Here is a 24777-nt window from a genome sequence, read left to right as displayed (position 1 = left end):
AACGCTATTTATTCATCGTCAGCAATTTTGCAATGGTATGTTGTCCCAGTCAATGGAAGTTTTCTTTTTTAAAATAACCACTATTTCCCATTAAAGGGCATATAAAGGCAAAATAATAAAATCCCATTTTTAATTGAAAAAATTACCCAGACGCAGAATCTGTTGTATTTAACGGCTTTATTAGCAGACAGGGTGGAGAAACATACAGAAATTTGGGCCCCATGGAATGTGTTTCTACAACCTTGAGTGAGACAATACTTTTGATGTATGTTATACTGCATGAAGTTGTACTGATGTGAACCAGTTGAAATGTTCTGTACTGAAAATGATATTTGCGTTATTATCTGTCTATGCATCTAATTTTGAAAAATAAAAGAGATTACAAAAAAAAAGAAAAAAAAAAAAAATCCCATTTTTACTTTCTTTAATGAAAAAGAAACCTATCTAATATATTTTAATTAAAAAATGTGTACCGTTTTTATAAGAAACCTGACTGTATGCAGTGAAATTCTCCCTTCATTTACTGCTGTGGATAGGAATTGTCAGATAGTCCCTAACTGCTGAGCAGGGAAACAATCATACTTATGAACAGCAGGGGGAGCCCCCGCCTTACTTCCCAGCCATGCAGAACTCAAGCAGCTTTGTTTATGATGATCCCTAAGCAGCCCAGACCACACTGAGCATGTGCACAGTCTTAGTCTTGCAAAGATGTATAACAAAGTTACAAGATGGTGACCCCCTGTAGCCAACTTTGAAAGCATAAATTATTTGTTTGATTAGGCTTGTGGTGCAGTAAGTTCATGTTTATATTTAGTATCCAAAATACAGCATTTCTAGCCTTATTCTATTTTAGACTTTACATGCCCTTTAAAGAGTTACAAGGGAATGGCATATCATGCAGACACTGAATGGATTCCTCCTATTGTACGGTGTGTGTTTATGTGAATAAGTGCTGTTATTACAGTTGTGTTGAGTAGTCATTCATGAAGATGCAGTGCTAGCCCCGCAAAAACATATTCATATTTTAGGGCATTTCCCCCCTTCAAATAAATTGGGTCGTTTAGAAGGATTCATTATTTATACAGTCGCATTAGTGTGGCTTTGTCTGAGCGAAACATCAATGGGACCTCGTTGTTCAATAATTGCCATTTGATTGTGCTGGAAAGATGTACAACATCTGGACCGTCACTTTATAGACACACAGATACCCGGGCTGTCACAAATTCACATTACATGCTTTGTTGCCAGTGTTTACATTTCCTGAGCAACTTACAAATCTGTTTAAAAAGGCACATTATAGCATTGTATATACAGGGAAAATACATCAAGGAAATACGATGTGTTTGCAACTCTAAACTCATACCATTTTTGGAATACAAAGCCTGATATCCTCACTTTAACTACTGAACGCTGATAAATTCTTGTAATAACTCTGCTTTATCCCACTAATCCACCCTCTATTTATATGGTGTTGGATAGGGACCAAACTACTGTACTAGTCTTGGCATCCAATGCTGTTCTCCATTCAAGTCCAAGGTCTTAATACCCACAGCATGGCTATGTGCTTCCTCCGGAGAGATATCTCAAAGCCTAGCATCTCCTGCATTCTGTTGGTCCATAAACTCTACACTTGTACTGTATGCCTTTTACTGCACTATAAAAGACAGTTCAGATATCTAAACATCTAGAGTAGTGATGAGAGAATTTATTCGCCAGCCATGGATTTGCAACGAAATTCCGAATTTCGCCATGTGCATTTTTCTTTTCGAAAGTGCGCGAAAATTTGCAGCGAAAAAGTTTGCAACCAAAAAAACACCCATTGACTTTAATGCATTTGGACAAAAAAAGTTGCCATAAAACGCCCATTGACTTTAATGCATTAGGACAAAAAAAGTCGCCGTAAGAAAAAACGTCCATTGACTTTAATGCATTAGGCCAAAAAAGTCGCCATATGAAAAAATATCCATTGGCTTTAATGCATTTGGAGAAAAAAGTCACCATACAAAAAAAAACGCCCATTGACTTTAATGCATTAGGACAAAAAAAGTCGCCATAAGAAAAAAATCCCATTGACTTCAATGCATTAGGATAAAAATGTCTCCATAAGAAAAAACGCCTATTGACTTTAATGCATTTGGACAAAAAAAAAGTCGCCATAAGAAATAACGCCCATTGACTTTAATGCATTTGGACAAAAATAAGTCGCCATAAGAAATAACGCCCATTGACTTTAATGCATTTGGAGCAAGAAAAATTGTTGCGCGTAAAAACGTCCATTGACTTCAATGCGAATCAACGTTTTGTGAATTTTTCCGTAGTTTTGTGAATTTTTCAGCGAAGCGGGACAGATTCACTCATCATTAATCACGAGCCTGCAAGGTGCAAATTGCCAAAGAAGTTTCCCAGTTATATCTATTGTACCATGACATTTCCTATGAGCAATAGGAATTTAAATTAAGGCATCCAAGGTGTTTCTCTTAAAAAATGTAGTTGCCCTTTAAAGTAAAGGTGATACCTTTCAGCATTGAAATCGAAATGAGGCCCATTTCATCAACATGTTTATGGTCTGCTAAGAATGATCAAGTTTAACAGGCTGCCACAAAAAAAGGTCGGTTTTAGGGTTTGGCAAAGAGGTCCATCACCCCACCACTAGATAGATGTCTACATCAGGATTGCCCAGTTTGTGCTCTCCCAACTATTGTTGAATCCAAACTCATCAGCATTTTACTGACACCTAAAGATTGTTAGGGGACTGCTGGGAATTTTAGTTTTGCAGTAGAGTCACAGGATGGACAATCCAGATCAACACACTTTTTTGTGTCCCCTCACTAACCTCTTCTCTATGTCACCTTTAGATAAAACCTATGTTCAGTGCATGGGAAATTGTCTGATTCATCAAATCTTTTTTTGGAGAGTAACATAATGACACATGTTGCCTCTGCAAAGGACTAAAAAGGGGTAAATGAACAAAAGAACAAACATGAAGTCATGAGACACTGGTCAGTAATAGCTACCGTAAATTAGAAGTCTGCTCCTGTATTGCTTTAAAGGAGAAACAGTTGGATAGGAGGGTGTCATACATCCATGCATATTTCATGTTCTGTTATTAATTATAGACTGGGATGGATAAGAATATTACCTAGGATCTTTTCACACCTGCTTAAACCTGGCAGGATCTCCATAGGGGGCTCTGCACGATCTACAGATCTCATTTCAATGCACAGTATAGGATTCTAGCAGCATATAGAAATAGGGATTATGCACAGAATCCAAGTCCACAAACAGCAGGAAGCAAAGGTTTAAGCCTTTCCACTAGATCGGTCATGGGAATTTCCCTTAAACCTTTAAGACATTCCATAGGCAAATATATAATCATAATAAAGTACGTGTATTCAGGCAAGTGTGGTGTGCAACACACTGTATGCAGAAGAATGTAATAAATGTCATTTATGGACTTAAAAGGTTGAAATTAAAGAAGGGAAGTCACATTTAATCTTGTAATACTTTCTGACAATCACTGCATTGCGAGTTTTAACATTGCATTTTCTAGGACCGGCCGAAAAGTGTTAATATGAACAGAATTCTACAGCATTATGTTTTTGCTATGTAGGCAGATAGATAGGGATGCAGCGAGAGTTAATATCCCGTACGTGCCCTTTTCCTAAAACTGAGATTTTTACTGTAGGAAATCCAAACTGACATCAAGCTCTGAGCCCAAATAAAATATAAGTTATTACTAGGGATGCACCGAATCCACTATTTTCGATTCGGCCAAACCCCCGAATCCTTTGCGAAAGATTTGGCCGAATACCGAACTGAATCCTAATTTGCATATGCAAATTAGAGGTGGGAAGGGGAAAACATTTTTTACTTCCTTGTTTTGTGACTGAAAGTCATGCAATTTCTCTCTCTGGCCCTAATTTGCATATGCAAATAAGGATTTGGTTCAGCCAGGCAGAAGGATTTGGCCGAAACCGAATCCTGCTGAAAAAGGCTGAGTCCTGGCTGAATCCCGAACCGAATCCTGGATTCGGTGCATCCCTAGTTATCACTTACAAACACAATTACATCATATGAAAAGTTCATTTAAAGGTAAACCGCTCCTTTAATACAGATATGGGACCTGTTATACAGAATGTTTGGGACCTAGGGTTTTCTGGTTACATGGTCTTTCCCTCCCATGAGGATAAAATATATCTTTGTTAGGATCAAGTACAAGGTATTGTTTTATTAATACAGAGCATCATTGATTAAAATAGAGTCTACAGAAGATAGAAGGGAACAGGAGGGCCCAGACTATGGGGTCGCTTCCTATATGGTTACGTGTAAATCTCCCCTCTGTAGCTGCTCTCCTAATTGAAGCTGGTGGGGAGTGAGGAAAGCCGGCATGAAAGTAGGCAGTTAGCTGTGAGAGTTGATATATTGTAAGGGCCCTTTTCCTAAAACTGAGAATTTCACTGTAGGAAAACTGATATCAAGCTCTGAGCCCAAATAAAATATAATGGAAACAAAGAAACCACGTTTTTTCTAGACAAAAGTGTTGCATCTTAATATAGGTATTAATTAAAACCACAATTGCATCATACCAAGAGTTAAAGGCAAACCACCCCTTTAATACAGGTATGGGACCTGTTATCCAGAATGTTTGGGACCTAGGGTTTAGTCGTCTTTCCCCTCCAATGAGGATAAAATATAACTCTGTTAGGATCAAGTACAAGGTATTGTTTTATTAATACAGAGCATTGATTAAAATGGAGCCTACAGAATATAGAAGGGAACAGGAGGGCCCAGACTATGGGGTCACTTCCTATATGGTTATGTGTAAATTTCCACTTTGTGGCCGCTCTCCTAATTGAAGCTGGTGGGGAGTGAGGAAAGCTGGCATGAAGGTAGGACAGTTAGCAGCAGGTAGCAGGGGATGGCTTATGCACCAGGCCCTTCTTAAAGGAGAAACCCCCCATCCCACATAGACCCCCTCCCTCTCCCCCCCAGCCTAGCTGCTACCCCGGGCAAATGCCCCTAACTTTTTACTTACCCCTCTGTGCAGATTCTGGAATCAGAGTTCACGGAAGCCATCTTTTTCTCTTAATCTAAGACTGAGACCGGCGGAGCGATGCATGTGCAATTGGAGCAATTTTCCAGTTTGCGACAACTGCGAATGCGCTGAAATTGATGGAATTGCTGAAGCGCAGGAAGAAGACATGAAGACCCTGAAGATGGCTGCCGTGAATTCTGATCCCTGAATCTGAGGGGTAAGTAAAAAGTTATGGGCATTTGTCCGGGGTAGCAGCTAGGCTCGGGATGAGGAGGGAGGTGGGTCTATGCGGGGTAGGGGGTAAGGGTTTTTTTTAATAAGGGGTTTGTTTCTCCTTTAAGACTAGGACCCCACAAAAGGCCCAGTGATGTTAGGAGTTTAGTATTATACAACTAGAGGCATCGCTTGCTACAAAAAGCCAAATATAGTACCACTGTGCTGAGTACTTTCTTGTTCTAAGCACAATGATGCTGGAATATTTTGGGATATAAAGTCCTTTGACACAATTAGTGTGAAAATCCATCTAGTACTGATTTGAGTGTCAATAATGATCTATTGCTCCCTGAGAAATCACATGTGATTTTTGCCTAAACTATCTTGGTGAACTAACCATCGTCTAAACGTTGTATGTTGAACGAATGGTTAACACAATTCCGTTGACTTTTCCATTCAATAGTGGTGGAAGGTTAAGAGAGAGAGAAAAAAAAAATCCTGGCTTTTTATTTCCATCGTCGCAGCCTGGAAAGAACACATGTACATGACAAGATGAAGAAGCTGTGCAATCTCATCCAACAAATGATCTCACTTTGACCCTCACACTAACTTTGCGATTAAGCACAAACAGGCACATTTTCAGATATTGATTCCAACTAATGTCGGATCCTAACAGCCATGATCTTATCAAGGCCCCAGTCTAACAGACAGAGTGTAACTGCTAAACAGAACGGCTCTGGAAACGATCACAATCGCCTTCATTTGATTTTATCGCGGCACTCGCATGGTAAAAGAAGTCATTATCATCAATAGATATTGGTAATTAAAGCTGTCTCTAAACAAATTGGAGTGTGACAAAACTTGTTTTATTTAGCAGCCTCTGATGTAGCTGTGATTGGGTTTATATGCGCTCACCCCTCCCAGCATTAACACAGGATAATGAAAAGAAGGTCTCACCTCCAAATTATTGTTGCAATTAAATGACTGCATATCCAACTAATCCATGACAGTTCCAGGGGTGGTTTTTCCCCCCAATATAAAGACATGTGTTTCTCTGTGACATGGGTTATAGGGTAGTGGTGCAAGGGTCTTGGGTCCAGCGCTACATAAAAGGTCAAGTAGACCCAGAAAGAGAATTCTGATAGGTCTATTTAGCTGACTAAATATGAATTCACAGTTTGAATAAGGTTGGTTTGCAAGAATACAACCAGTGTAGGACAGGGGTTCTGGGGGGCACTGGGGTTGCAGCTTCAGGGGTCCCCACACACCTCTGGCCCACTCCGGCCCAGCCACAACTGCCTCAGCCCTCAGACACAGCCGAACCCCTCACAGGTAATTTGTTTTTTGTTCTTGCGGCCACAATAAGGAAGAGAGGTCAGCAAGATGCACGCAGGGTCTCAGGTGGGGAGCGGGTCTGGGTTGGTGGGCCCACAAGGGCTAGGGTTGCAATCTTTTATCTCTTTTAATAGGAGAGTAGAGTAGCAAGGGGTGAGGTAGGAGAGGAAATTGGAGGTGTGTGGGGGTCGATAAGAGGAGGATCAGGGGGTTGGCCAGGGCCAGAGGTTTAGTTATTACAAAATGACCAGCAAGTACATTGCCTGTAAATTTGTTACATCTGCCCCATTGGGTTTTTTCCTGGTGTCCCGCCAGCCAAGTTCAACCCTGGATACATCTATGCCCAAGCTGTTCACAAGTATAAACCTAAATTGGTTACTGTCGTTTTAAATATCAATTAACCCTTGGCAATCCAGGGCCCTGAGTCCCTTTTGCGTATGAAAAGTACTGGGAACTGGGATTTACAGTGCAGTGCCTCCCCCTAGGGAACACTGAAGAGCACACCTCAGGGGGGTTCCACTAGGAAAAATAAAACACACCCAGTTTGCAATTAAACAAATATAAACTGTATGTAAAACTGTATTTAGTAACTGTAAATGCAAATCACACAATATCACTTTTCTCTGGGGAACCTTTGTGGACTATCAACCCCTGGCACAGTCTCTCAATGCCACAGTCCCACACTCCACACTGGGTGGATAAATGTAGAATAAATCCTGTCAGTTCAATATCCCTTCCCCAAGAGCTCTTATGTTCCCACGTAGCTCTACCTGCCCCAAGGTACCTTTCCCTTTGAAAGTAGTAGCCGCTCCCACATAGCAGGTACACAAGCAAGACCTGTCCTCGCCCTGGGGAAACACAAAGTATCCACAGGCAGGAGATAAAAACTGGTTCTCCATAAAGCTCATATACTTTCTCAAGCAGAGCAAAATGCAGCCTTTTACTTTTCCTTCTAGGAAAATCCTTTCAGGCAGCACTGTCACACTCCACAAATCTGGATCTCTCTGGCTGCTGCGGCAGGGATCCCTTTATAAGCTCTGGCCAAAACCCTGTACATTTGGCTACAAAGTTAAGCACCTCCCCTCTCCCACTGGGTAGCCCAGCCAATTGGATGGCTCTCCAGCCTGTAACTGGGCTGGATGATGTCACAGACAGAAAAACAGGGGAAGGATTTGTCTGATCCCCTACACAGGCCTAAACATTCCAACATTCTATTTCAAACACAAGTGTGGATCTCATCAGAAGACTCTATTTTTGTCAAAGGACATGGAAACCCTTATTGACAGAGCAAAGAATCAGAGGCCATCCCTTTAGACTTTAAAAACTAAAATTTAACTTGGGCATAGTAGGTGGTTCTTCACAGTGAGCTTGGATCTTGAACAAGCATAATATCATAGGCTGTTGTGACCTTAAAATCTACAGTTAGTTTACTATAGGTATCGGTATTTATAGTTTATATATTTGAGTGTACAGATCAGGTCAGTATAGTTATGCATATACTGTATATGTGCAGTGGGGTTCATGTGAAGGGGTTGAATTTGATGGACTTTTGTCTTTTTTCAACCCAAATAAACTATACAATTTCCCCTTTGGCTCATTTATTTATATCATTGAATCAGATGGTTGCTTTCATCATTCTAAATGTGTTAAGCTTGTAAGAGCTAGAATCATAGCTTTCGTTCAAATATGTTCAGTATATGTTTGTGTGTTTGCATAGCATTTAACATGTAACATACTATCACGCTAGTTCAGAAAATGCAGATTATTTTAACTGAAGGCGGCACAATAAGTGAGCTTTCACCGACATAACAAGCCTCTTACTGCGGTGACAGGACAGACCTGAAATTAGAAGCCAGCTCCATATCATGATCACCTCCTGTTATAATGGGCGAAAGGCCATGTTAGATCAGCGATACGCATACACTCTTCTCCATGAGTGAGATAAACTTTGAGGGAGTTTTACCTCTTGGCAGGGCTCAACTACTCATACTGAAAGATATTAACCATGCGATTGCATGTGCTATTTTTAATCACCTTTGTCTTAAAATCCCAAAAATACAAGCACACGTGATTACCAAAACCTCATCACTCATAGCATTACCTCTTGAAGTTCTGTTTCATAGTATTATAGTTGTTTGTCCAAACTTAGTCTTCCAGATGTCCAGCTTTTATTGATGATAGAGCTCTAGTTGCAAATCACATGAAGATTAAATGGCCATGACTGCTTTGATGAGGTATCCTCATCCATGGACTCCAATAAACAGAGCCCACCAGCGGCCAACAAATCAAGAATTGCCTCCCCAACCATGTTTAACTCCATACAAAGCAAGTGTTCCATAATTGCATATATGGTAAGTACTGTATAATGTCCTTTTAGTTAATGGCAGCAGGTGCCACCATGATGACAAATATTACCATTGTTCAGAACAGGTGACACTAACTATACAACACTCTTCATGGTCAACACAAAGTTGAAGTTCTAGCTGTCCCTGAAATAATACACATCATAGGTTCCTAAAGTGTGGCATCAGCTTCTATATGGTAGGGCTACAGATGTGAATGGGGCATCATGAAGGCTAAAGGGTCCTGTTTGCAGTGAAAGCTTATTGCTAAACTGAAACAATAAAACAGCAATTAAGTGGTGCCTGGCCAAATATCCAGAACAGGGATGGTTGAAGCACTTAGCCCAAAGCAGCCCATAGCTATAAGGGATACTAGGAATTTTAGTTCAACAAGAACTTAAAACCACAATTTGCAAACTCTTGTTCGGGAAAAATGACTTTCCTTGAATTTTTATTGCAGAACGAATCATTAATGGAGGACGTGGAATCCTTTTTCGAATAGAAAGCAAAGTATTATCTGCAGCATCTACCAGCTCAGGTTAAGAAGCTTTTCTCGCCAAGCACCTTCTGCGTGTCCTCTGTTGAAAGGTCTCACATTTGGGATTAGTACATAAAGGAATTGTTAAACATTAGAGATCAATTAGATGGCTGGGTTACCCTGTCTCCTCAAAATAATTAAGGCCATTAAAGAATGGCATCATACTTATGCCGATAACATAAGGGCACATGGGTTGCATTAATAGTATAAAGAATACAATGTTGAAATTAAGCAGATTTTTTTTTTCATGCAAATTTGCAACTTTCGCTGTAAAGTTTATTTTTTACATTTTCATTTAATGAAATGAGTTACAATTTTCTGTGAACTGTGATCTAAAAAAATCACCATCACTTTGTATTACAGTGCTATAAATGTTATGCCTTATAGGTCAAGTAATAGACTCCTTTAATTCAGATTCTGCCTGAAAGGGAACCACATTTAAACTCGTAAGAATCAAAGGGCAAGAATCTATTCCAGGAGGAAAAGGTTTATCAAGTGAAAAGTCATGGAGAAGATTCAATTCACAAAATGTATCTCTTGGTTTATCCAGTGAAAACTCTTATTGAATTTCTAATTATATTATGATTGGATTATTGGAAGAGTTTATATGGTGAGGACTTCTTGTACCAGTCAGTTGAATTGAAGAAGCTTCTCGGATGAGTAGTGAAATGTCTTCAATGATTACTCAGCAAGCCCAGTTGCTCTATATTTACTTCTATTAGATATACCATGACCAGTGGAGTAACTATAGAGGAAGCAGACCCCACAGTCACAGGCGGGCCTGTGAAACAAGGGGCCCGGACTGTGGGGTCTGCTTCCTCAATAGTTAAACCACTGTTCATGGTATATCTAATAGAAGTAAATCTAGAGCAACTGGGCTTGCTGAGTAATCATTGAAGACGTTTCACTACTCCTCCCCAACCCCTCTCTTACCTGCTGCAAAGAAGGGGGAGCAAGTCAAGCAGGAGTTGGCCTGGTATAGAAGGGCATGGGAGGGGCTGGGGCATGGTGGGAAGTGGGAGGGAGGATGGGGATAGGAGTGAGCAGGGCCCCTCTGAAGATTTTTTTGCAGGGGGGGCCCGGCGCACTCTAGTTATGCCACTGACCATGAAAACCTTCTTAGACATAAGGAGGATTAGGTAACAATACAGGTCTCCAAGCAGAAGCCAATTTCCAAAATTTTTGGAAAGCCCTCTGCCAGGAATATCCATTCATATTCATGCCTTTATATTTCTATTCAAATATGCACAGGCTACAGTAGAAGGTTAATACAATACATTATTCCAGTGAGGTTGTTTAATGGCGCTCCGTTCATTGTGCAATGCCACCGCTATTATTGGTTTTTATGAGCCTGTTAGGAAATCTTTCTTGGCCTGCTTTCCAGGCTGAAAATTCCCTTCAGTTTACAGTCAGTCTACATACTCCGAAAAAGAGCATTTGTGTCCTGTACACATACAGTATATTATTGATATGAACAAGCCTCCCGATACTGAGCTTGATCGCACAAACAGAGAAAATTGTATGTTATTTGAATGTGATTTTAGTGAATTTCTTTATGGGAATGTACTTAGCCTGGAGGGGGGAGCAGTAGAGTGTGGATGGTATGAGAGCCTCCATAGTACGGTGTATTATTTCACAGGCTGACAGATCTATCCAACACCTGAAGTGACCTCACAATACCTCCTTCAGTGACTGACAATTATTCTTCCGTACAAACACATTCCATTTTGTAGCATGCTTCAAATACAGTTTGAGTTGTTCCTGAATATACTCAGGGAAAAAGGGAATGATGAGCAATGGAAGATTTGGTCTAGGCTAGGGGCCAATGAATGCAGATTCCCATTACAGATTGCAATCCTCAGCACTTTTCCTACATTCCCTTACATGTTACTAGGTCTTCTAGTGTAGTACTGGCATTGTATTTACGGACCCTACTGAACCCAAAAATGAGGTAGTGCCAAATATGTAAAAATAGAACAAGGAAATGGGTTTTTAAAGGAAAACTAAAGCCTAACTAAAGAAGTAGACTAGAAATGTACTTTATGTTTTGAGCTTCTGTACCAACCCAAGGCAACCACAGCCCCTTTAGCTCCCCGTCTTTTTTTTTGGTGATTTATTGCACATGCTCTGTGCTACTGTCACACTTTATAAATGTCACACTATAAGGCTGATTAGTAATTAATACAGATAATTACTACATGGCAGCACAGAAACCAGTGCAGTTAGCATCAGAATGTAATAATCAGCCCTGTAGCATCAGTTTATATTACAGGGGAAGCTCATTTTCTGCTGGATAATTAGTGACGAGCCCTAAGCTTAGCTTCTCAACAGCTGCTCAGAGCCCACTGAGCATGTGAGTGTCACAGACACTTTCCAAGATGGTGACCCCCTGTGACAAGTTTGAAGTCCTGGATCATTGCTGCTATTGACAAGCTGAGACTTTAGGCTGGTGCAATGAGTTCACTATATAAAATATGCCATTTTTAGCCACATTAATTTTTAGGGTTTAGTTCTCCTTTAAGAACATTCTTTAATAAATCATCAGCAGACCTGGCTCTATCAATTTATTCTCCATTCTAGGTTTTTTTTATGGATTTACTTTGAAAAATACTGAGGTTCCATATGCCCTGCCATGGCAACAAGAAACGCATTATTGGAGGAATCATGTTAATTGCCTCATAGTTCTGAGGGCCCCAGTACCTTGGAGCAAGGATAGAGTGGGTATAGTGTGGGGGACAGGTAGGAGAAAGGGTCAGTGGCACAGCCCAGGACACAATTCCCTTTATACATTGCATCAGCACCCACTTTGTATGAATCACAAACAAATGATGTGCCTGTTACTAGAAAACACTTTGATCCTATATGGGCATTTGTTTGTACACAATAGAGACAGGAGCAATGATACTGCAATAGGGAAAATCTCTGCATTGTGGCTTAAAAACAAGCGGAATCAGCCTTTTTTGCACTGTGTGACTGCTTCTATTCTATATTCTTCCAGACCATAATAAAGCCAGAAGGGCCACTACCTGCTTAGGCTCATAATAATTACCTGATATTATACCATATTATGGAACCTTTCACATAAATAACACCGAATAACCATTACCCATAGATTTAAATCTTCATCTGGAAGAATCAACACCCAGTTTCTACTGCAATTAATATATCAGCCATTAAAGGGACAAATGAACCTTCAGCTGTTATAGCAAATACACCCAGGTCCATGCTTAGAGCAGCTTCAACGCAGGTCTCCCTTCTACTCTTGAAGTCCGACATGTGTGTATTAAAGATAACTACATCACACGTAGGCGGCTGCTGCCTGCTCCCTGCACTAGTTGATTAGTACGCGGAATGTTAATATACAGAGTTTTGCAGAATTAAACTAACACCTTTGTGGCAGGGTATACTCTGATAGCATAAAGCCCCCAATACATCAAGAAACACATTGGTAAATACATATAAAGTCCAAATGTTTGATATGAATTGGCAACAATTCTGATTTTCAATGTGGAGCCCATCTTTAAATTAAGAAATGATAGTTTCCATTCTATCCAAATGTCCAACAACCTTCTTGGCTAACGCTCTCAGCCATGTCCATAGAGTTACTGCATGGTGTGCTATTGCTGGGTGGTATGGGGGGTACTCAGGAGACTCGAGAAAGGCTTTTAATTGTGCCTGTTTGCATAGCGTCAACCCGGGAACGACGTTATGACGCCGGCATCAAAACATGCGGTGTCAACGTGCAATGTCAGCAATCAGGCTCAATTTGGCGCGAAAATCTGCCTTTAAAAGAACGCCAGAGGCCTACAGATATTGCCTGATAATAGGTTCGACTTTGTGTGTTCCTGGGTGCGTTATATTCGATATTCTACTGATTCTGATCTGGACCTCGTCTGTTATACCATCTACTGAACCCTTGCTGCCTAAACTTTTGTCTAGACTTGACCGTGTTACTCTCTTAACCCTTTGGATAACTCAAACTGTGTTTGCTGCCTCCCGCTTCCTCCTTGGTCCATAAACTGAGCTCTGACAGTAGGTAACAGATACAGGGCCAGCTCTAGGGTGTCCATTTATTGGACTGTATTAAAAAGTAATTTCATTTGATTCCTGCACATAAAGCAGCCGCTTCGACTCCTGCATCTTTAACTGAACCCTACTAATTAATATGTCATGCCGTTAATAATAAAAGCATTCAGAACTGGTCTTGTGTTTAGACCTTCCAAAAACCAATACATAAAGTATGTATTAAAAAAAAAAACAGAATCTATTCTCAGGTTTGTTAAATATAACTCTATTCTGTGCATCTACTATAAGCTTCTTAGATACAAAGATGAGGGTTGTGCTGCTGTTATATTTACAGAGAGAATACAACACGTCTGGACAATCACATACCAGAGGGCTGTTCTCATTATTTAGATCCATCTTGCCAGTGAACGGCCCCCAAGTTGTTCCAACTGGAAGCTGCTGCCGACTGTGGATCTTGTGCTCCCCGTCCCTCTGGCACAGCTCCAGCTCTCCTGCAGGGAAACAGAATAAGAAACGGGCATTACAACTGCCACATCCTTCCCACCATTTTTTCAACAAGCCTTCCGCTGCAAAGGTCTAAATACAAGGCATGCAAGCTTGTTAAAGGGCATGTAAAGGCAAAAAATAAAATCCCATTTTTACTTTCTTTAGTGAAAAAGAAACCTATCACCAATATACTTTCATTAAATAATGTGTACCATTTTTATAAGAAACCTGACTGTATGCAGTGAAATTCTCCCTTCATTTACTGCTGTGGATAGGAATTGTCAGATGGTCCCTAACTGCTGAGCAGGGAAACAATCATACTTATGAACAGCAGGGGGAGCCCCCGCCTTACTTCCCAGCCATGCAGAACTCAAGCAACTTTGTTTATGACGATTCCTAAGCAGACCAGACCACACTGAGCATGTGCACAGTCTTAGTCTTGCAAAGATGTATAACAAAGTTACAAGATGGTGACCCCCTGTAGCCAACTTTGAAAGCATAAATTATTTGTTTGATTAGGCTTGTGGTGCAGTAAGTTCATGTTTATATTTAGTATACAAAATACAGCATTTCTAGCCTTATTCTAGTTTAGACTTTACATGCCCTTTAAGTGCTACTTTATCATTTATATTATTGTCCACATTTACTTTCCAAGGTTTCTCCTCCTATACATCTCTTTTGGTAACCTCTGGTGTATAGATGCCAGGGACACTTTTTGTTTTAATCATTGCATATACTGCCCTGTGCCATGCATTTATAACATACCAAACTGTCATGATTGTCAGCTTGGTATGTTATATATGGTGGACATATGAAACCTAATGGGCAAGAATAATTACTGAGAATTGCTGGTCAACATTATGGACAGTGGTCAGTTTCCAAGTCAAAATCCCAATAAACTTGCCTTCAGGCTGGGCTCCCCTCTTATGTTCTTATGTCCAACTTTGCTGCCATAAAGATGCTGCCCATGTTTGTTGCCAGTGAGTTTAATGGCACCCTCCTCTCACTGCACACACAGGGCAGATTTTGGCCTGACAATGCTACTGAGTATTTTTGGACCAACAGACAGCATTTTTTGTGCCGGCAAATAACCAGATGCATAACTGCTTCAAAAAGGTGTCTGAAAACTATAGTGCAGCCGGTCATTCCATGGCAGATCAGATCTATTAAAGGAGAAGGGGTGCCAAAAGTTAGGCACCCCCAAGTGGCTGTATAAACGTTCTTACACTCTGGGTCAGTGCTCCTATCAGAATTAAAGGGTTCTACCAGTGAGTTCTTCTCATGGGTGCGCATGTGCAGTAGCCAAACTTTAACTAGGAAGTCGGCAATTTCATTCTACTGCGCATGCGTCTGCCCCATGAAATTTGAAGAAAGAAGAAGGAAGACCATCGCTCCATGGTGCTCGCTGGAAGAACCCGCAAACTGGTGCAGTTTTCTGGGGTGTGAGGTAAGTAAATACAATCACTTGCTTAAATATGCCTTTCCTTCTCCTTTAATCAGTGGAGTAACTAGGTGTTACTTGGCCCTCCAGCAAATTCAATCTAGGGCCATAAAACACTGCAAATGTGGCCATGCACATAGAGATCCGATTTTGCCAAATGAGTGGATCTTTTCCCGATGTAATCGCCTGGAGATGGGCGATATCGCGCTGATCCGATTGTGGGCCCTAGGGCCCAATGATCGCATAAAAACAGGCAGTCGGATCACGTGACAGATGCAGTCCGCGATCCAACAGGATTTTTACCCCCCTTGTAATAGGCTGCTTGCTGCTGTCTGAGGCAAGGTTCTCACCCCCTGGCCCTGCAACTGCCGGGCCATTAATTCAAATTCAAATGACAGGCTGAATGGCGGGTTTGGATGCCTCTTCATCAAAAGAAACAAGGTTCCAAGAACCTTACTGTAAATGAAAACAGTACATGTATTTAGTGAAATGGTGAATACCTTTAAGAAATAAGAGATGACATTCAGGCACATAATAAAAGCCTGGAGGATTGATATGATCACTGTCTGACATCATTCTCACTCTTATCTCTGTTGTCGTCTGGTTGCACTTTGGGACAAGTAAGCAAATGTGATCCGATCGTTGAAACGTCCAAACTTGCACGTGTGATATTTCTGCAGTTTATAATTTGGCTGGGGGTCAGTTTATATTTTGGGGCATTGCTTGTCTAATTATCCTGGTGATTATCTGCTCATGTCAGTTCAGGAAACAATCATCATGTAGCTGTACATTCCTTTGTAGTGACCGAATCCAATGAAGGACAGGCTCGAAGTGCGCCAATATCTTGTATCCAGTCTCGCGCATGAGAGCAGACACATTTTTTGCTATGAGACAACGATCAAAGAAGAATTACAATTTACTATTAAGTTTATTTATCCTTAAAGGTCAACTTAAAGCCTTAAATCATATTATTTCTCCATGGCTGCAGTACAGTGCTGGTGTAAACCACATAATATAGCAGAAGTTCTTTCATGAGTCCACAGGAAATCAAATACAGGTATGGGATCCGTTTTCCGAAAACCCGTTACCCAGAAAGCTCCGAACTACGGAATGGACTTCTCCCATAGACTCCATTTTATTTAAATAATCAACATTTTTAAAAATTATTTCCTTTTTCTCTGTTACAATAAAACAGTACCTTGTACTTGATCCCAACTAAGATATAATTAATCCTTATTGGAAGCAAAACCAGCCTATTGGGTTTATTTAAAGCACACCCAAATGCCCTGTTTTTAGATTGACAGTCCCTCTTTTGACAGCTCACTGTACTGGAAAGTCCTTTTCTCTGAACTGAACAGGCAGAAAAATAAACAAAGTTTCTAACTTAATTGGCTTTTGGCAGAGAGCCCAGAACAGCCACAGCTTCAGATAAGATACATTTGTAACAATTTCGAGATAAGCAAATAAGTACTTGTAACAATATAAGATAACAAATCCCTTGAGAGAAGCTAGAGCTAGATATTGGGAGGTATGTTTAAAGGGCATGTAAAGTCTTAAATAGAATAAGGCTAGAAATGCTGTATTTTGTATACTAAATATAAACATGAACTTACTGCACCACAAGCCTAATCAAACAAATAATTTATTCACTCACAAAGCAGATGGAAATGCAAGATAATGACTTTTGTGATAGACATAATATACACCCTTCATACAGTATAAAATGTGTGGGAAACTGTATGCCAGATGGTGTTTTCCAAATATGCTGTTAATTTAATTGCCATTCATTGCACATAATCATGTGCACAATATAATCACAAACACACTAAAGTATAATCGCACATACATTGGTAGGTAGAGTTGTAGGCCGAAGTAGGCCCTGCCTACAAAGTATTTTTATTATCTGAGGCTCATTTTGCCACTGCTCGGGGAGATTAGTCGCCCGACGACCTATGAACTATATGTCAATAGCAAATATCTGAGATAATTAGTATCTACATTCAGTGGCGTAACTAGATATTACTGGGCCCCACAGCAAATTATTTTTCAGGCCCCCAAAATGTTTAGAGGTTGACTTGTTTCTCCAATATCTATTGAAATTGTATATGAATTAGGGCCTCATGGGGTCCCTATACCCTCCCCTCCCCCAGGGTCTGCTTCCTCTATAGTTACGCCCCTGTCTACATTAGCATCTATTCCTAAAAGGGAACAGTTTAGGGCAGAGACACACGCTCAGATTCGGGGAGATTAGTCGTCTAGTGACAAATACACTCTTCTTCGGAGGCGACTAATCTCCCCAAACTGCCTCCCCGCCAGCTATAATCTAAATAACCAGTGGATGGCACTCGGAGCGCTTTGCTTTCCAGATTCGTCCGAAGTTTCCTCGTGAGGCATCTTTGTGCAATTTCAGAAAATGAAAGCGACCCGAGTGCCATCCCGTTGGTGATTTAGATTATAGCTGGCGGGGAGGCAGTTTGGGGAGATTCGTTGCCCGAAGAAGAGTGGATTTGTCACCAGGCGACTAAAGGTGGCCATAGACGCACAGATAATATCGTACAAAATGAATTTTCGTCCGATATTCGTTGCGTATATAGTGGAAAAAGAGCCGATTGATATCGGCAGAAGACTTGGATATCGGTCGGCTCGTCGATCGGGCTGGACGGAAAATTTTGATCGGGTGCCTTTGAAGGGACCCAAACATCGGCCATTGTTAGTGCCGAATTGTCAGATACAGGTAGAATTCTATTGTTTCTTCCCGTATATCTACCTGTATATCTGACGATTCAGCTTTACACGTGTGTATTGAAACGAACGATCTTTCTTGGAAAGATCTTTTCCAAGAAAGATCGTAATTCTTACGTCTATGGCCATCTTAAATCTCCCTGAATCTTCTTGTCTGTCATTGCCCTTAAGGGCAGGCTAAAGAGAGTCTCTGCATGGGTCCCCAGTTTCACAAGGCCCCTTTTTGCCATAAAGCATCCTGGCACATGACATCTACTAACTGCATAAATATTGTTAAATATGTTTAGTATTCAGGCCAGGAACGTCTGAAATGTCCAACAGCTGTAGTGTCACAAGTTCAGAATGCCTAATGTAAATATTTTAGTCTTTGAAGTTAGGCTTTCCCCCCTGTCTTCTTGTATTGCCCCCATTCCTTCACTCCACTAAATATATATTCATGTTTAGGGGCCGATTCACTAACTTTGAGTGAAGGATTCGAAGGTAAAAAACGTCGAATTTCGAAGTTTTTTTTGGGCTACTTCGACCATCGAATGGGCTACTTCGACCTTCGACTACGACTTCGAATCGAAGGATTCGAAGAAAAAATCGTTCGACTATTCGACCATTCGATAGTCGAAGTACTGTCTCTTTAAAAAAAACTCCGACCCCCTAGTTCGCCATCTAAAAGCTACCGAAGTCATTGGGGAAAGTCCCCATAGGCTTGGCTAACTTTTTTTGATCGAAGAATATTCCTTCGATTGTTGGATTAAAATCCTTCGAATCGTTCGATTCAAAGGATTTTATCACTCAATCGAAGGAATTATCCTTCGATCGTTCGATCGAACTATCTGTCTTCGATATTCGAAGTCGAGGGATTTTAATTCCTAGTCGAATATCGAGGGTTAATTAACCCTCGATATTCGACCCTAAGTGAATCGGCCCCTTAGTGTTTGTTGGTCACAATTAGAAGTGCTGTGAATTAGTTTTGGCACGGGTCCTCAGTTGGGATACAGTCTTGCCCTGCATGAAAAAGCCACTGTTGTCTGTACCGTACGGTTTATTTTTAAGTACAACTTTCAAATCCTGAAGAGTTGAGATTCAAATCTCTGCACTGTCTCAGCATTCTAAAGTCAAATACACAGAGCTAATGCAGCAAGCTCTCTGATCTCCATCTCACAAGGTCACAGCGTGATCACACAAAGTCACTGTGTCATTTTACTTGATGCCGAAGAAATAGACAGCCAAAGTACATTTCTCAGTCACTCAAAATACCACAATGAAATAAATGACAGATAAGAGATACATAGGTACAAAACAGCAATTTTAGTTGCACGTACACGCGGAGGGCTAGAGACGCAAGGCAGTCCTATAAGAATAAGGGGAATGAGGGATGTCAACGATTCTGGTATCGCCCAAAGTGAAGAACATTGAGAAAAACAATTACCGTTATTATATAAATCATTATTTGTACCTCTACCATTTGCACGAAGAACTCATGGGAAAGGCCACGATACACTGTAATGTATAAAGGCCGTGGTTAGTTGGGGGACGATTCACTAACTTCGAGTGAAGGATTCGAAGTAAAAAAACTTCAAATTTCTAAGTGTTTTTTGGGCTTCTTCGACCATCGAATGGGCTACTACGACCTTCGACTACGACTTCGAATCGAACTATCCGAACTAAAAATCGTTCGACCATTCGATAGTCGAAGTACTGTCTCTTTAAGAAAAAACTTCAAACCCCTAGTTCACCATCTAAAAGCTACCGAAGTCAATGTTAGCCTATGGGGAAGGTCCCCATAGGCTTGGCTAACTTTTTTTGATCGAAGGATATTCCTTCGATCGTTGGATTAAAATCCTTCGAATTGTTCGATTCAAAGGATTTTATCGTTCGATCGAAGGAATAATCCTTCGATCATTCGATTGCACTATTTGAGCTAAAATCCTTCGACTTCGATATTCGAAGTCGAAGGATTTTAATTCCCAGTCGAATATCGAGGGTTAATTAACCCTCGATATTCGACCCTTTGTGAATCGGGCCCTTAATGTTGTCAGGAATTGTTCTTTTGGGAGAAAAGTTATGTTGGAGAGAGCATTTGTCTAGGACCTATCTTTAATTCGATGATTTAGGGTTAGACATCCATGAAATAAATATTTTCAGTGCGATGGGATGGAACCCACCATTATTAGATGCAAAACGTTGCACTTTCATGTCCTTCAATGGCATGCAAATTAAATGGCGCATATGAGCTCTCTAACATCTCATGCAATAAAGTAGGTGCAATGGGTCTAGATGTGTAAGTAGGCACACTTATGATGTATTCTGTGAAATTTGCGAAAAGGGAAAAATTCACAAAACGCAGTGAAGTCAATGGATGTCAAAATTATTTTGGCACGCGTCAATTTCAAGGCCTGTGACAATTTGTTATACGCCTGCTTTGTCCAAATGTATTAAGGTCAATATGCGTCGGAATAATTCTGACGCGGCTGATTTTTCACAGCAAATTTTCCAAGCAGTTTATTTTTTCTCCTGCTGCGAAACGTGTAAATTGGCTGTGAACTCACGTCTGCCGAATTTATTCGCCCATCACTAGTGTTTAATGGGCACAATTATACTTTCACTTTCATACCAAGCTTTGGCACTAGGGACTGCAAATTAACCAAATTTTCCCAATTTACCATCCAGTTTTCCAAGAGCTCAGAGCCACAAGGCCAGAATCCACATTTATTCCTCAAATATCGGATATAAGGAATGAAATTGACCTCCGTGTTTTATTCTTTAAGTACAAGTGCACTATGTGAACTGATGAAGCACACTGTGCCAGGGTTCCCCCTGCATTGATAAGCATACAGGCACACTTTAGAACAAGAGGTGGGCAAGTGCAGTGGTGCCAAGTGCAACTATAGGGGAGTGCAAGAACCTTAGGGACAGATTTACTAAAGGGCGAAGATTCGCCAGCGTTACCGCTTTTAGGCACTTAGCCAATATATTAATGGGTACAGGCGTAACTTCGCTAGCAAATGAGACAGACGCTAGCAGTCATTCGCACTCTATCACCAGGCGAGTTTTCGCTCTGGCGAATGGACGTTACTCGGCAAATTCACTAAGATGCGGATTTTACTGAACGCTACCCTTTTTCGCCAGACTTGCTTTCGCCAGCTCAGACCAGGCAAAGTGCATCATATTTTTAGTAGAAACTAAGTTCCAAAAAACATTGGCGTCTTTTCCTTTTTTCAGAGTGATAGGCTGCAAAAGTCCTTAAATTTCTTTTTGGGTAACCGGGTTCCCCCATACATTTCCTAACATATGGAACATAAACTATACACTGGACTCATGTGTAGGGCAATATAACAACTTTATTTTATTTTATTAAGGTTCCCTGAACTTGTGTAATGTAATGTATTTGCTGCAACATATACGTCCATTAAACTTTATAATTTCAAATGCAAATTAGCCTGAGCGAAGACCGCTAACGAAGCGCTAGGCATAATTGAACGATAGCGCATCGTCAGTTTGATTGACAAAGTAACACTATCAAAAATTCGCCAGCGTTCAGCGCCCTGGACGCAATTTTGCATTTTAGTAAATTAGCGTTGTTTGGGCGAATTTTCGCCTGGCAAAGTTTAGCGATGGGTGCAAAGCCGTCGCTGGCGAATTTTTCGCAGGTTAGTAAATTTACCCTTTAATGTTTGCAAAATGATTGCATGCATTTTGCACAATGGTTGCAGTCTTAAACATGCCCTTATACATTTTTGAACTGTACTAGAAATCCACTTTTAATCTTTTTCCTGCAACATTTCACCAGATATTGATCAGATCGTTTGAATGTAAAGGAGTGATTCCTGCAGGCTTGTTACGGGGATACCGGCCCATGAATACAGGCTTTTTATGGCTGCCGGCTCTTGCAAGTGAAATAAATGTAAGCAGTAAATAATAAATGGAGCAAACTCAGAAAGATAATCTCAGTGTTCCTCATGCTATTTATTATACACAAAAAAACAAACATATTTCTCCCTCACCAACTATAAAACCAAAAATGATTTTATTTTATTTTTTTAAAAAAAGCAACAAGGTCTGAGGACATGACAGATTTATCTGATAGCGCAGGAATCGGGGGAAATCTCAGAAAACCTTTATAAAATATAATTCAGTTTTCCTTTCTGTCGTTGACATTTTTCATTTGAAAAGGGTTCAGACTCCGTCAAACAGCGACGCCTTATCTCTACCTGTGGATTTACAAGCGGCCGCACTTTAAATGGATTAAGAACTACAAACTTTCCAGTAGATGGTTTGCAAATAAACAAATACCAAAGTATTGAAACATATAACTCATTGGCGATGCGGGTGCTTTGTTTAAAAACAAGTCTATTTGGATGCATTTATATAAGTATTTATTTTTTTATCTTTGTTTTACTGCATTTTTTTAAATATACAAGACAACATAGCAGTAGCACAATGTGAGTGTATAAATTCCAATCTAACCAATCTTGATATCTTTTGATTGATACTGTGCTATAAAGACAATGGGGCATATTTATCAAAGAGTGGAGTTAGAGATCGCCACAGTCCTCTAGTGTGAAATTCCGCCACTGTCCATTCATTTCTATGGGATTTTTAAAAGAGTAGTTATCAACAGTGATGGCGAATTTATTTGCCAGGCGCGAATTTGCGGTGAATTTGTGCGATTCGTGAAACGGCAGCGAAAATTGGCTGACGTAAAAAAAAAAAATGGACGCTGGCGTCCGTTTTGCGAATTTTTCAGGAAATTCGCTCTTGTCAAAAACGAGACGCCGACGCCAAATTTTTCAGCGAAACGGTGCAAATCCCCCCATCACTATTTATCAATGGGTGAAAGTGAAAGTTCACCCTTTGATAAATACGCCTTTCAAAGTCCCTTAGAAATGAATGGAGAGTGGCGGAATTTCACTCTAGAGGACTGTGGTGATCTCTAACTTCACTCTTTGATAAATATATCCCATATAATCCAAGTGAAGAAGCATCATGGCCTGGATACAAGAGGATACCTATTGAGATGTGGGGAGAAAAGGTGATTTCACTCAAGAGCAGATTAACCTACAACATGCCTTTATTCCTTGACCCTAGCCCACCCAAGCTCCCACCCCTTTGGCCAATGTTATGCCCCCCTTCAAAATAGTCCTCGACAGGCACCCAGAGAGACTTAATGGAAATCTGCTACTGATTTCACCTTTAGCATAGGAAGAGTCTCTTTTTAGCTGCTGTCAGGTTAAGCAATTCCCTACCAAGAGAGACATTAATTATTGTTTTTTCTTTTATATAATAATTATATATAATTCAAAAATGGGTTGATAGACATTGGTAGTTGCGAATATATTATCCAAAACCTGTTATCTAGAAAGCTAAGAATTATTGGAAGGCCATATCCCATAGACTTCATTATTAGATAGTTCTATTTTTTGAATATGATTTCCTTTTTCTCTGCAGTATTAAAACAGTACCTTGTACTTGTTCCTAATTAAAATATACTTATTGGAGGCAAAACAATCCTATTGAGGTTATTTAGGGGCAGATTTATCAAAGGTTGAGGTGAATTTTCGGATACAAAAAATTCAAATTTCGAGCTATTTTTTGTGTACTTCGATTAGGCAATAGTCCAGATTTGAATATGAAAAAAATTTGAAAATTGGAATATCGAAATTTATCATGTACTGTCACTTTAAAAATTCAACTTCGACCATTCACCATCTAAAACCTCCCGAATTGCTGTTTTAGCCTATGGGGGACCTCTTAAAACTTATTTTGAGTCGATTGGTGGACTTTGAAATATCTTTTTTTGGGAAAAACTTTGATTCGAATTTGATCGAATGCGCTATTACTTTGATTCGTACAATTTGAATTCGGCAGAATACGGACCTTTTCGATCGAAAACTGACCTATTCTGCCAAAAAAAACTTTGACTTAGTTTCGGTTGGTCTTTTTGAAGTAGAATTTCAAAGTTTTTCAAATTCTAAATTCGACCCTTGATACTTGATAAATCTGCCCCTTAATGTCTAAATTATTTTTTTTTGTAGACATAGGGGCAGATTTACTAAGCTCGAGTGAGTGTTCAAATTTCAAAAACTTCGAATTTCGAAGTAAATTTTTGGGTACTTTGACCATCGAATAGGCTATATTCGACCATTCGACTTCGATTTGAACGAAGTATAAATCATTAGACTATTCGACCATTCGATAATCGAAGTACTGTCTCTTTAAAAAAAACTTTGACTTCATACTTCGCCAAATTAAAGCTAACGAAGTGCAATATTAGCCTATGGGGACCTTCCACAGCACTTTTCTAAGTTTTTTTTGGTCGAATAGAAACCCTTTGATCGGTCGCTAAAAATCGCTCGAATCGTTTGATCAAACGATTTTTATTCGACCGCAGGATTGCCAAATTTGTTGAAAAAACTTCTAATTTGATATTTGATATAAAAATATCGAATTCGAAGTTTTTTCATTCGATGGTCGGATTTTGAAGTTTTTTGTACTTCAGAATTCGACCCTTGATAAATCTGCCTCTTAAAGGGCATGTAAAGGCAAAAAAATAAAATCCCATTTTTACTTTCTTTAATAAAAAAGAAACCTATCTCCAATATACTTTCATTAAAAAATGTGTACC

General features: G+C 40.0%; 1 protein-coding gene across 1 annotated transcript in view; it reads right to left on the bottom strand.

Moving 5' to 3' along the window:
* zfpm2.S (zinc finger protein, FOG family member 2 S homeolog) overlaps window positions 1-24777 on the bottom strand; it is a 266012-nt gene that overhangs the window by 118417 nt on the left and 122818 nt on the right. The window contains exon 4 of the mRNA XM_041567996.1: window positions 13856-13980. Within this exon, the coding sequence (XP_041423930.1) occupies window positions 13856-13980 (125 nt within the window). The remainder of the gene's footprint in view (window positions 1-13855; window positions 13981-24777) is intronic.

The sequence above is a fragment of the Xenopus laevis genome, chromosome 6S (assembly GCF_017654675.1).
Source record: "Xenopus laevis strain J_2021 chromosome 6S, Xenopus_laevis_v10.1, whole genome shotgun sequence".
Lineage (NCBI taxonomy): Eukaryota > Metazoa > Chordata > Amphibia > Anura > Pipidae > Xenopus > Xenopus laevis.
Note: the sequence above shows the minus strand (reverse complement) of the source record. Positions and strands in the feature narration are given on the sequence as shown.